Source organism: Caretta caretta, chromosome 15 (assembly GCF_965140235.1).
Source record: "Caretta caretta isolate rCarCar2 chromosome 15, rCarCar1.hap1, whole genome shotgun sequence".
Lineage (NCBI taxonomy): Eukaryota > Metazoa > Chordata > Testudines > Cheloniidae > Caretta > Caretta caretta.
In genome coordinates, this window is record NC_134220.1 from 29792424 (window position 1) to 29805940 (window position 13517).

Sequence of the window (13517 nt, forward strand, 5' to 3'; positions counted from 1 at the left end):
CAAAGGCATTAATAGTGTTTTTCAAAACTTCCCGTTATAGTTGAAATACCATCATTGATGATTGAGATGGAACAGGCATAGTGGTTCCACCTGTCCAGTTCCCTTCAGTTAATACAGGATTATCATCTACAGTATATTTTCATGTTGTCACACTTTTAAAGAATGCTTCCCTTTGGTGACGGTCCTCTCTGTAGCTCTCAACCTCTTCTGTCCTGGGGGCCCTCTCTCATCTAGTCAGGCCCTCCTCCCATTTGGCAACATGGGATGTGTGGGATAGTCATGACTCTCGAATCCCTGTTTAACCCCCAGCTTCCAGTTGAGAACCCCTGTGCTATGTAATAGAACTCACAGGAAGCTCTTGCTATACTTGGCCTAGCTTCCCCCTTCCCTTCTTTGATCCCATTACTCCTAGTTGTACCCTGTCTATCGCGTTCAGTCATTCTGGTTGAGTTAATTTGTATGCTTTGAAGGAGAATGTGGCAGAACTAAGACTCTTGGCCAGAAACAGACTCTGCAATGAAATGCCTTTGTAGAAATAAAGAAGATCCTTGTAATACAAGAATGGCCATGCAGGGTCAGACCATTGGTCCATCTTGTCCGATGTACTGTCTTCCAACTGTGTCGGGCACCAGATGCTTCAAAGGGAATGAACAGAACAATTATCAAGTGATCCGTTCCCTGTCATCCAGTCCCCGCTTCTGGCAGTCAGGTTTAGGGACACGTAGGTCATGGGTTGCATCCCTGACCAAGTTGGCTAACAGCCATTGAAGGACCTATCCTCTCAACGTTTTTTGGAGCCCAGTTGTACTTTTGGCCTTCACGACATCCCCTGGCAACAAGTTCCACAGGTTAACTGTGCATTGGATAAAGACATACTAATAACAAAAGAAGCAGCTGTGTATGTTACAACAGAAGAGACTGAAGGATTGCAGTATAGTAATGTAATGAGTAAGATAACTCTGCTCATGCTGCTTAAAGGGGGAATATATTGAGGAGTGGCTTGGTCAAGAACCTCTCCAATAAAACCTTAAATCCTAACATGGAATTACTTCAGGTTGGAGTAGGTAAAGTTCTCTGAATTCTTGAAAATCACTTTTCCCTTTCTAATACCAGTGGGAGCCAATTCCATATTTCAACAACAAGATCATCTGTGACTTGGTTGAAGAGAAACACAAAGGAATAATCTCCATACTGGTAAGAACAAAATTTGTGCCTTATTGTGCAGTGATTCCATACCATTACTCTCTCAATATGGTAAGAACTCTACAATACCCAGGATGTAAATATATGGATGCTCAAGTTCTGTTGTCAGGCCTTTGCTATTAAAAGGGTTGGGTAGAATACTAAGTTATAGAGTCTGAAGACCCCACAGAACACCAAAGTAAAGTTGGAGGAACTTGTACCTCTTCTGAGCTGTGCTGAGATTTTCTCCTTGTTCCTCTCCCGTTTACTTATCTCTATCCTCAAAAGCCCCAAATTGCAGCGGTCACCGTCCTGCATTGGAAGATGCAGGGGCTGCTCAAATGAAGCTCTTTCTAGCCTGTCAACATCACTAAGGGCACTGGCTGCAAGAGGACTCCTAGAGTGCAGAGCAGCCTTCCCCTCCTCTCTGGAGAAAAATGGGGTGGGGACCCTAAAAGAAAATCAAATTGCTTTGAACTTGGTATTACAATTACTGTATGGCAATCTGTTCTTAAATGCAAAAAACAAGAGAGGCAAGATTTATAGAGCATCTTTCTGTAAAGATGCATGTAATTCAACAGTGATGCATTGTGCTTTGACACCCCCATGACTTGCTGACTTGTAGACAGAGGAGTGGAGAGTTTATCACATGGATACAGAAGCCGAGTGTTTAATGCACTGTAACCCAGGGCAGGAGTATCATGATTATTGAAGCTTAATGCTAGTATTCCTATCCTAATTAAGTTCATGTGCAAGCAGAACTCTTCTATAAATATAATAATAGTGTGGGGGGTGGGGGGGAGGAGTTCTCAGGTAGAAAAGATGACAATCCAGTAGGTTTGGAGGCTTTTGGACTCTTAGAAGCTGTTATCAATGTTGACCAAGAATCTCTAGCCTTTATCTATGTATTCCTGGGTCTCAGTGCCTAGTGATATCCACTTCTTCCACCCTGCCACCTTCATGTGAAACAGACAAGGAGAGAGGCATACACTTGCAGAGAATGTAAAATTTTCTGTATAACTCTAGTCTTGTAAAACTGACTTATGAATTTTACAAGAAAGTATATAGGTGTTCTGTATGAAACTGAATAGTTTTTTTAAACTGAAAACCTTAATTATAGTTTCTCATGGTAATGTTGTAGTTGATAAGTTACAAGTAATTACCATGACATGTTATCTTGTAACCAGACTGTACTAAGTTAAACAGTCATGAGATGTGTTTGTGTTTTGAAAAAAGTTACTTGGCATTTATTTAACAGTAGCACTCTTCTTTGAACAAGAGTGTGTCCACTGCCCAGATTTTAGTGGCATTCAAAGTTAATTGTACACTAATGTGGTACATTTAATTTAAATCATGATAGAGAAATACATTTTAATACATCCCACCTCCCTAGATTTACCTTGCTGAAACAAGTTTCAGAGTAACAGCCGTGTTAGTCTGTATTCGCAAAATGAAAAGGAGTACTTGTGGCACCTTAGAGACTAACCAATTTATTTGAGCATGAGCTTTCGTGAGCTACAGCTCACTTCATCGGATGCATACCGTGGAAACTGCAGCAGACTTTATATATACACACAGAGAATATGAAACAATACCTCCTCCCACCCCACTGTCCTGCTGGTAATAGCTTATCTAAAGTGATCATCAGGTTGGGCCATTTCCAGCACAAATCCAGGTTTTCTCACCCTCCACTCCCCCACACAAATTCACTCTCCTGCTGGTGATAGCCCATCCAAAGTGACAACTCTTTACACAATGTGCATGATAATCAAGTTGGGCTATTTCCTGCACAAATCCAGGTTCTCTCACATCCCCCCCACCCCCATACACACAAACTCACTCTCCTGCTGGTAATAGCTCATCCAAACTGACCACTCTCCAAGTTTAAATCCAAGTTAAACCAGAACATCTGGGGGGCAGGGGGGTAGGAAAAAACAAGAGGAAATAGGCTACCTTGCATAATGACTTAGCCACTCCCAGGCTCTATTTAAGCCTAAATTAATAGTATCCAATTTGCAAATGAATTCCAATTCAGCAGTTTCTCGCTGGAGTCTGGATTTGAAGTTTTTTTGTTTTAAGATAGCGACCTTCATGTCTGTGATTGCGTGACCAGAGAGATTGAAGTGTTCTCCGACTGGTTTATGAATGTTATAATTCTTGACATCTGATTTGTGTCCATTTATTCTTTTACGTAGAGACTGTCCAGTTTGACCAATGTACATGGCAGAGGGGCATTGCTGGCACATGATGGCATATATCACATTGGTGGATGTGCAGGTGAACAAGCCTCTGATAGTGTGGCTGAGGTTATTAGGCCCTGTGATGGTGTCCCCTGAATAGATATGTGAGGAATTCCACCATGATTTCAACAATTTCCATCCCACCACCAACCTCAGCCTGGTCCAGTACACACAAGAGATCCACTTCCTGGACACTACAGTGCTAATAAACAATGGCCACATAAACACCACCCTATACCGGAAACCTACTGACCGCTATTCCTACCTGCATGCCTCCAGCTTTCACCCTGACCACACCACACGATCCATCGTCTACAGCCAAGCTCTGCGATACAACCGCATTTGCTCCAACCCCTCAGACAGAGACAAACACCTACAAGATCTCTGTCAAGCTTTCTTACAACTACAATACCCACCTGCAGAAGTAAAGAAACAGATTGATAGAGCCAGAAGAGTTCCCAGAAGTTACCTACTACAGGACAGGCCTAACAAAGAAAATAACAGAACGCCACTAGCCGTCACCTTCAGCCCCCAACTAAAACCCCTCCAACGCATTATTAAGGATCTACAACCTATCCTAAAGGATGACCCAGCACTCTCACAAATCGTGGCAGACAGGCCAGTCCTTGCCTACAGACAGCCCCGCAACCTGAAGCAAATACTCACCAACAACCACATACCACACAACAGAACCACTAACCCAGGAACTTATCCTTGCAACAAAGCCCGTTGCCAATTGTGCCCACATATCTATTCAGGGGACACCATCACAGGGCCTAATAACCTCAGCCACACTATCAGAGGCTCGTTCACCTGCACATCCACCAATGTGATATATGCCATCATGTGCCAGCAATGCCCCTCTGCCATGTACATTGGTCAAACTGGACAGTCTCTACGTAAAAGAATAAATGGACACAAATCAGATGTCAAGAATTATAACATTCATAAACCAGTCGGAGAACACTTCAATCTCTCTGGTCACGCAATCACAGACATGAAGGTCGCTATCTTAAAACAAAAAAACTTCAAATCCAGACTCCAGCGAGAAACTGCTGAATTGGAATTCATTTGCAAATTGGATACTATTAATTTAGGCTTAAATAGAGCCTGGGAGTGGCTAAGTCATTATGCAAGGTAGCCTATTTCCTCTTGTTTTTTCCTACCCCCCTGCCCCCCAGATGTTCTGGTTTAACTTGGATTTAAACTTGGAGAGTGGTCAGTTTGGATGAGCTATTACCAGCAGGAGAGTGAGTTTGTGTGTATGGGGGTGGGGGGGATGTGAGAACCTGGATTTGTGCAGGAAATAGCCCAACTTGATTATCATGCACATTGTGTAAAGAGTTGTCACTTTGGATGGGCTATCACCAGCAGGAGAGTGAATTTGTGTGGGGGAGTGGAGGGTGAGAAAACCTGGATTTGTGCTGGAAATGGCCCAACCTGATGATCACTTTAGATAAGCTATTACCAGCAGGACAGTGGGGTGGGAGGAGGTATTGTTTCATATTCTCTGTGTGTATATATAAAGTCTGCTGCAGTTTCCACGGTATGCATCCGATGAAGTGAGCTGTAGCTCACGAAAGCTCATGCTCAAATAAATTGGTTAGTCTCTAAGGTACCACAAGTACTCCTTTTCTTCTTGCTGAAACAAGGCATCTTGTTGCAAATGTTTCTCTGTACTTTGATATTAAAGATGACTTTGTGTTAAAGCACAGGACTGGGAATCACTACTGAGTGCAGAACCCAGATGTCATGTCATGTTTTGGACATGCTGTGACTTTGGGCAAGTTGCTTGTGGCCTGATGCTATGAGGGGCTGAGAATATGCCGCTTTCATTGAAAGTAATGGGACTGGGTTCATAAACCTTCTGAAAACTAGGCCAGTTTCTCAATGCATCAGCACTTAGCATCCATCACTGTAGTTACCCATTAGAAAACCCTAAAATCAGTAGGTAAGCACAAATCCCAGATGTACAAATGACCACTCTCTAAATAGTGTTGGGGTTTCTGAGGGAATTTATACACTTAATACAGATTACAGAAAATGATTTTGGCAAATCTTAGGTCAGTAAATCATGCTTAATCTGCCATCAACAGGGACTGAGGTCGGATTAAGATGCTGAAATGGTTTTTTTTTTTTTTTTTTTTTTAAAGGATGAAGAATGTTTACGGCCTGGTGAAGCAACTGATTTAAGTTTCCTGGAAAAGTTGGAAGAGAAAGTAGGAGATCATGCCCACTTCCTGACGTATGCACTTCGGCTCTCTAACCTACAGTAGAGGAAACTTTCCCTAGGGTTTCCAGTGTTCTGTTCTGAGGATGAATGGTCCTGTTTTATACCAAAGAAAAATTCCCAGTCTAGCAGGCTGCCTGCAATCTACTGCTATGACAAACAACATTGTTAGACTATAATCTGTGGTGTGTATATGTGGGGGGGGGGGGGGGAATTCCTGTCTTCCCTGTATCAGTAGCTTGCCAATACTTGAGCCCAGTTTATCCATCCTTCTGTGTATTTTATATCCAAATCTGGGACCAATCCTGTGAGGTGACAAATAGCTTCAACTTGTGTTGAAGTCAGTGAGAGTTGAAGGTTCTTGGCAGAACTGAGCCCTGGAGATGAGCCCAGCCTGCAAAGCTTGGATTTGGAGTCGGATACAAACGTCTCCAAAGAGCCCATCTGGATTCTTCCTGAGAAGTATCCCTTTAGTAAATATTTCTATTGCAGCAGTGCCTAGTGCCAGGGCTCTGCTGTGGTAGGTGCTGTAAAAATGCAGGTGAAGACCGGGTCCCTACCTGGGTGTCCATAAGAGAAGGCTAACTAAAAACCAATGACCGGTTTCAGAGTAGCAGCTGTATTAGTCTGTATCCGCAAAAAGAAAAAGGAGTACCTGTCGCACCTTAGAGACTAACCAATTTATTTGAGCATAAGCTTTCGTGAGCTATAGCGATGAAGTGAGCTATAGCTCACGAAAGCTTATGCTCAAATAAATTGGTTAGTCTCTAAGGTGCGACAGGTACTCCTTTGGTTTTTTAAAAAAGAAAATGAGTAGCCAGCAGTTCACAGAATCAAGCTTCTGAAATGTTACTTCTAGCTGTGTGACACTCAGGACAATTCCTTGTGGAGAGTCGGTAACTGATCTGCCCGCTACCTATCTGTTCCTTAATATCCTACTCTGACAAAGATCTGCAAAGATAATTGCTAGAACTACTCCATGTTTTAAAGGCAATGCATGTTGGAGGGCAACATCAGTGTGAACGCAATTCTGTCACAAATGGAATCTTGCCATTATTAAATATTTATTACAGTAGCTCCCAGAAATACTAAACATTCACTGAAACTTCGAAACAGTGGTGTCCTCTTTGCATTAGGTATTTGCTATTAATGAAACACCATTGACTGTGTTTTTTGCCTGTTTAGCGTAAAATTCTGGGGTGTCTTTTTTTCAAACTGAAATAAGGCAGAAGCCAGCTGCCATCCTTATCCCAGCCACATAGACAAAGCTAATAAAAATGCCTAAACATTTAAATGCCTTCTGCAAGGTGTAAAGTGTATCCTGAATAAATGGCCTTTTCTAACTAGCATATTGCAGGCCACATAAGATTATAGGAACTACCGTGACAGTAGATGAACCATTTCTGTTGAAACAGGCTATTCGTTATTAGATGGTTTCTGACCAATTTGCAAAATCTTTCAGAAAGAACTTCTCTAAGAAATGTCTATATGGGCCCCAACCTTGCAATCAGATTCATGCTAATAAGAGCCTAACTTGATGTCAGTTTCTGTTTTTGCAGTGAACTGTTCTTAGTATGGTTGATTCCACCATTCCCATGAACTGAAGAAACTATTTGGCTTCTTGCTTTACTCTCTGGTTTCTTTCTTTCTGTAGCCGCAAGCTTGCAGATCAAAAGACACGAAAATCAATTGACTGGGTGGATTTCCGTCTCCTTCACTATGCAGGGGAGGTCACTTACTGCATAGTAGGTGAGCGTGGACTAGACAAGCCTGCATTCTTGAAGGACATTCTCATGGTTCTCACTGTGACATGTGCTTTAACTTAGGCGGGTGGTGGCAAATCCTCCCCCTCCCCCACCTGATTTGAAAACTATTCTGAAATATACTTGCCCTTAAAGGGCACTCTGCATTTCATTTTTCATCTTATTTTGACTATCTCAAATCCCCAAGTCTAAATTTTTGATAGAAAAATTCAGTTTGAAGATTTAATTCATGCAACTCGCTTCCTAAAAATATGGGAAAATGTATATAGATGAGGTTGAAACTGATATGCAGGGCCGTCCCTACAGAGGTGTGGGGCCTGGGACAAATCCGCCTGTATGGGCCCCCTTTAACACTTTTTTTTATACAGGTGAAATCTGGTTACAGTGAACTTCAAGGGCAGCTGCAGGCTAAATATTGATAGCACCCAGCTGTATAATTATAATGTAGTTATATTGTAGTATATATAATTAATTTAAAAAAAATTCACCGTGAGGCAGCCCTGCCCCAGAACTGAGCGGTGCTGGGGGCCAGGCTCTAAGCCACTCTGCACCCCACACAGGGAGCTCATGGGCCAGGGCCCGGAAAGCCAGACCAGCCCCCTTCCCTAGACAGAAATAACCAGCCGCAAAGGGGCCTCTCAGAGGCTCCTGGAGCTGGGGCCTTCCCACGACCCTGCTGCCAACGGGCTGGGCCAGGGACCCCAGGAGGGCAGCGCTGACCCCTGCTAGATGGGGCTGGGAGGTCCTGGCCTGTGGAACACCCCACAGGGGGCCTGAGCAGCGCTGCCTCCAGCACTCCAGGTCAAACCCGAGAACCACCGCCGGGATCCCTCCATGGATTGCCCCTGGGACCCCCGAACCCCCTGGGCAACACACATGCACACTGTGAGGGTGCATGCAGAGAATTGCATCTGCCACCATGGTGTTGAAGCATGGGGCTCCCCAAAGCACAGGGCCCAGAACTGTCACCCCGATTCGCCCTACCCAAGGGACCGCTCTGCTGACCTGGAAGTGTATCCAGGGGGAAGCTAAACTGAACACTTGAGGTCAGGCTGTGTGAGTAATTTCACTTTCACACATGAGTAACTTCACTCACACATGATAAGCCAATAGGACTACTCAAGCAAACAAAGCTGTCTGCATAGGTATTTGTAAGATCAGGGCCTTGATTGCTAGTTGCTGACAGGAAACTGTTGGGTGAATACTCTGGGCCAGATTCTTAGCTGATGTAAATGACACAGCTCTTGAAATCAATGGAGCTACACCAATCATAACAGCTCAGAATCTGTCCTATCTTCTGGCTCAACTGCAAGGTAGGAGTATAGCCAAACTAGAGTTCTAAACCTTTAGTCGCTAAGCTGCTTCAGAGAATTGCATCTTCTAAACACACATGATACAAGTAGCTTTCACTGGCCTCTGTATGCACTCTGGGTTTCTTTAACTTGACCCCACTGCTTGTTTCTCCTGTAGAATCTTGCATCACCAACAGTTGCAGTGGCATTCCATATGTTGGTTCCTGTGTGCAGTGAGTGTTAGGATCTATGGTCTGTTTAAAGACCAATTCTTAAGGGTGGTGGTCTTTTTCTGCTCCTGGTTACAATGGGCAGTGAGCCTTTCACATAGAAGGGTCAGATCAAAGAATACTTACTTTTTATTTCAGATTTACACATGGCACACAGCTGCATAACCGTTGCAGGCAAAGATTATATCTGGTCAAATAGCCACTTAGCTTGGCTGGTCTGCATTGATAATGCCGAATAGAAGGAGATTTCCCTGCTCGTGGCTGATTTGGGTAGTGACCATTTGGATTTAGTGTGTCTAGATGATGACAATTCTGTGTTGTGGCAACTTTAGAAGATTTAACATTTTTCATTCTGCACGAACTCACAACCCTTTGAACCAACGTGTGCCAAAATGTCCACTTTGGATCCGTACCCAAGCTTAGAGGTGTGGTTGGGAGGAGAGACTTGCACTCTACAACCTGCTAGCTAGGGCAGTGGTCTAGGTTCAAGGCCTTCGTCTGGTTGATTCAGAGCAGAGTTTTTCATTCCAGATCACTCTGGATCAGGCAGAGCAGGGACTTGAATTTTGGGTCTTGTGCATCACAGACAGGTACCCCAACCAGCAGGCTATACACATGCATCCATCTTTGGCTTTGAAATGAAATTTTGCTTAAAATGTTCTGACCAGCTCTCTTGGGATGTAATGTGTGAGGGGCTGACAAACTCTAGCAAAAGCATTCCAATATAGTTGGGTAACAGGGTTCTTGTTATGAAAGCCAGATGATGGCCTCTTAGCAAAAGCAGCAAATTCATCAAGAACCTACTAATATTTCTTTCGTTATCTTCAAAACCAATGTTAAAACTTTCTTTTCAGGATTCCTAGAGAAGAATAACGATCTCCTGTACAGAAACTTAAAAGAGGTAAGACGCTATTGAATCACGAGAATTGGCTTTTCAGAATTTTTTTTTTTGTAGCTGATCTTTAGTTTGGTTAGGCATCTGAGTAGCTTTTACAGTTTCAAGCATTTCAATGGCCATTACAGACCATGTGGTGGTCTGGAAAACTCTTGTCTATGCAGCCTCATTCGTTCACTTCAGCAGCACCCTGTGGGAGTAATGTGCCCATTTACTCTACCCTTGCATTCCTCTGTTTCAGGTACTGTGCAAGTCTAAAAATGGCATAATTAAAGAAAGTTTTCTTCCATCTGAGCTAGACAACAGGAGACGGCCTGAGACTGTGAGTTTCATCCCTTACATACAAACCTATAAGGAGGAGCAAACTAACTTCCAAAATAGCTTGGCTTCCGGTGGAATTCCTCAACAGAGTAACACTGAGGCTGGCAGTCTTGAAGGGGAGGGAAAAATATCCAAGACTCTTGCTTAGATCTCAGTAAGGAGCATGATGCATCTCTGTAATGGTACTGATTATTTATTCAGCACCCAAAACTGTTTTGGATGCTTTCCACAGTAAATAAAGATTGTTCAATTCCTAAGCCTGACATTTCTATCTGCTTGGCAGATCCCAAGGGTGGTTGGTTTAAGTAAAACCCTCCAGAATTCTCATATTCAAATGCTTTCCCGCTTCGCTGAAGGGTTTTGAAACGCATGTGTTTTAATTCAACCTACAGCTCAAGGACTGGAGTAGGGCTTTTCTGCAGACTTCAGTAACTGCACAGTCTTAGCTGTGTCATTAACGGAGATTTTCATTGTCTGTTCAGGTTGCAACCCAGTTCAAAAACAGCCTGGCTAGCCTAATCGAAATCCTGATGTCCAAGGAGCCTTCTTATATCCGGTGTATTAAACCCAACGAGGGCAAAGAGCCTGGTAAGGGACATCTTTGTTATCGTGGTGTTAGTGGGGTGAAGAGGCAGACCCACAGCTATGGTGTAACTCCTTAAAAAAACCACAAAGTCCAACACTTGGGTGCTGGCAGATGCAGTAAGGGAGCCAGTTCAAGAAGCAGCCCGGGAAAACTTCACAATAAAAGGCCAAACTTCAATGGAAGTGAGTCCCCCTGGTTCTGGCGACTGAACTTTAGCGCTGCTTATACACTACCCAGACTACGTGTACTTCCTATATCACATACAGCTGCTACTTAGTCTGTGCTTTTTCTTCTGCTAGGCATCTCTTAGAATTCATCAAGGCATACCATGCGGGCTGCCGGTCAGTCACCCCTACGCAGCTAGCACTTTGTAGGCTAATCTTCAAACATGGTTTAAGTACCCCAACATACTGCAAGAATCCTCTTTCCTGGTGATGGGATGCAGGAGAACATTTTAAGCCTCTTACTGGCAGAAAGCCCCATTACCCAAGTACTGCACGTCTCAGAATAGACCCATTCTCCTCACCATTTTCAGGCCATACCTGCTTCCTGGTCTGCTTAATGCCTTGATATGGTACATTTATCAATCTGCCTAATTCCTAACCAGAAGCAAGCAGGAAGGGGGCACCACTGGTTAGAGCGGGAGACCTGGAGTCAGGCCCTAGCTTTGGGAGGAGGGGTGGTGCGATGGTCAGGCAATGGGAGTCATGATTTCTGCTTCTGTTTTGTCCCATCCTCCATGACATAGCTTTGAGCTAAGTCACTTTGTGCCTGCCTCCTGATCTACAAAATGGACACGCTTATCTCTCACTAGTATAGTGAGGCTTCATTAACATATAGGTGCTTTGGAAAAGCACTATCAAAGTGCAAAGAGCTACAGTGTGAAACTCTTACACAGCAAGAGAAAGCAAATATTCTTGAAGTTGGGGAAGACCATTTGTTATCCACTTAGTGTTTCAAAAAACCAGCAGTCCCTGCCGAAGCACCTTCACTTGGCTATGGCCCAGACTTTTGAAGTAATAGACTGTAGCACAGTTTGGTGCTTCCCAAACTCTTCGGGCAGCTGTACCAGTTTACCAGACTAAGACCTTGACTGTATAAGCCAGGGCCCATCCACCACCTCCATGTTGAGCTGTGTGTCGTTGTTCCAGTCTAATGACGAGTTGACACAGAGGCCCATTGGTGCCAGCTGCCAAAGGGTTGACTTCTCTGTAACAGCAGCTCCTGACAAACTCCTTATACCTAGCACACCGCTTTCATGGTTTTTATCCATAAAGAATATCATGTGAGGGCTTAAATGAAAGCCAGGGTCATGCTGGTTATTAATATAATTGAAATGTAGGTACAGACAATATTTCAGGAGTTGCGTATATGTACCAAAAACATGTTTTTAAAGTCCGTTCCAACCACAGAAGGAAAAACTGGTTTCTTCCAGGCAGGAGGTAAGATGGGTATCTTTTGACATCTAAATTAAGCATTGTAAGGCAACATAATGGAAACCCCATTTACATCCCGAGTCAGACAGAAAGGAGCACACTGGAGAATGAGCTACAATGAGTTGCTCTGTCTCTGGGGGCAGACAGTGAACTTCGGGGAATTTAAGGGGCAGGGGAAAAAGACCCCTTTATTCTGCACCTGAGGAAGCAATCGGGCAGTGTGGTTGCCATTCATGAAAACAGGATCCCTACCTACCATGGTTGGGGGGTTTGTAAGGGATGCTTGAGTTAGACAGGATTCCTCAGACAGGTGGTTGGCCTCTTAAGTTGATGCTCTAGAAAGCATGTTACGATTTTTTTTACATCACCTTGCTGTTTCTGTTCTCCTTACTCGCTGTCTCTTAAATCTTAGTTTTGTGTTGACAAACTTACAACTGTTTTCACTATTCATATAACTCAGTGCTGTAGTATTCTACCAGGAGCTGATCCTGAGTTTGATCCTACAGGCTGGTGTATGCACTATCCCCTTAGGGATTGCAAACCTGGTATTTCTGTGAGTGGCCAGTGGACAAGGAGCTGAGTACTGCTGGGGAATGCTTCAAAGGGGCTCAAGGAGTAGGGTGCACTTATTAACCTGCAGAGTTAAAGGGGGGGCCTGAGGAGATAGTTTGGGTGGCTAATGGGCTGGTGGTGTCAGGGAGCTGACACCCAGGTGAGCCCAAGCAAATCTCCCTATTGCTGGAGGTGGGGTGGGGGATAACAAGGTAATCTCCAGTCCTGGGTACCCTGAGAAGCATGTCACTAGCCTACCACAGAGCATGGGCTACCAAGTGCATTCAGCTGAATGAAAGGTGGGTAGCAATGGTACTGGGGCCCAGCACAAAGGCTCGCTGCTGAGGAGGGAGCACAGAGGGCCAGGCTGGTGCCAGAATGCAAGGATTAAAGAGAGGATTGTTCAGTGGTTAGGGTGGAGCCAAGGGCAGGGTTCACTTCCTTTATCCTCCACAGACTTCCTGTGTGATCTTGGACAGCTCACTTAAGTGCATTTAAAAATTTTACTCCAAGTCACCTTTAAAAGTGTGACGTAAGCACCTATGAAAGCTTTATCCTTGTCCTCTCTCTGCTTCAGTTCGCAAACTGAGGGAGTCACAACCTGTCACACGGGTTGTGAGCAGAAATACAGTCAAGGTCATGAGCTGCTCAGAGTAAACCATAATGTGGGCTGTAAAATAGACAGACTTGTTCGGCAGTGACTCAGTGGAGCTTACTATGCTGTGATCATACTTCACCTGCCACCATGGTATGCCCGGCTGAGGAGCTGCCTATCCTGATGTATGGAATA

The 13517-nt window shown here is 44.1% G+C and overlaps 1 protein-coding gene across 1 annotated transcript in view; it reads left to right on the forward strand.

Moving 5' to 3' along the window:
- The window catches only part of MYO1H (myosin IH), a 42988-nt gene that overhangs the window by 15609 nt on the left and 13862 nt on the right, over nucleotides 1-13517 (forward strand). The window contains exons 12-17 of the mRNA XM_048821503.2: nucleotides 1114-1194; nucleotides 5576-5667; nucleotides 7307-7401; nucleotides 9792-9838; nucleotides 10074-10154; nucleotides 10636-10741. Coding sequence (XP_048677460.2) covers nucleotides 1114-1194; nucleotides 5576-5667; nucleotides 7307-7401; nucleotides 9792-9838; nucleotides 10074-10154; nucleotides 10636-10741 — 502 coding nt within the window. The remainder of the gene's footprint in view (nucleotides 1-1113; nucleotides 1195-5575; nucleotides 5668-7306; nucleotides 7402-9791; nucleotides 9839-10073; nucleotides 10155-10635; nucleotides 10742-13517) is intronic.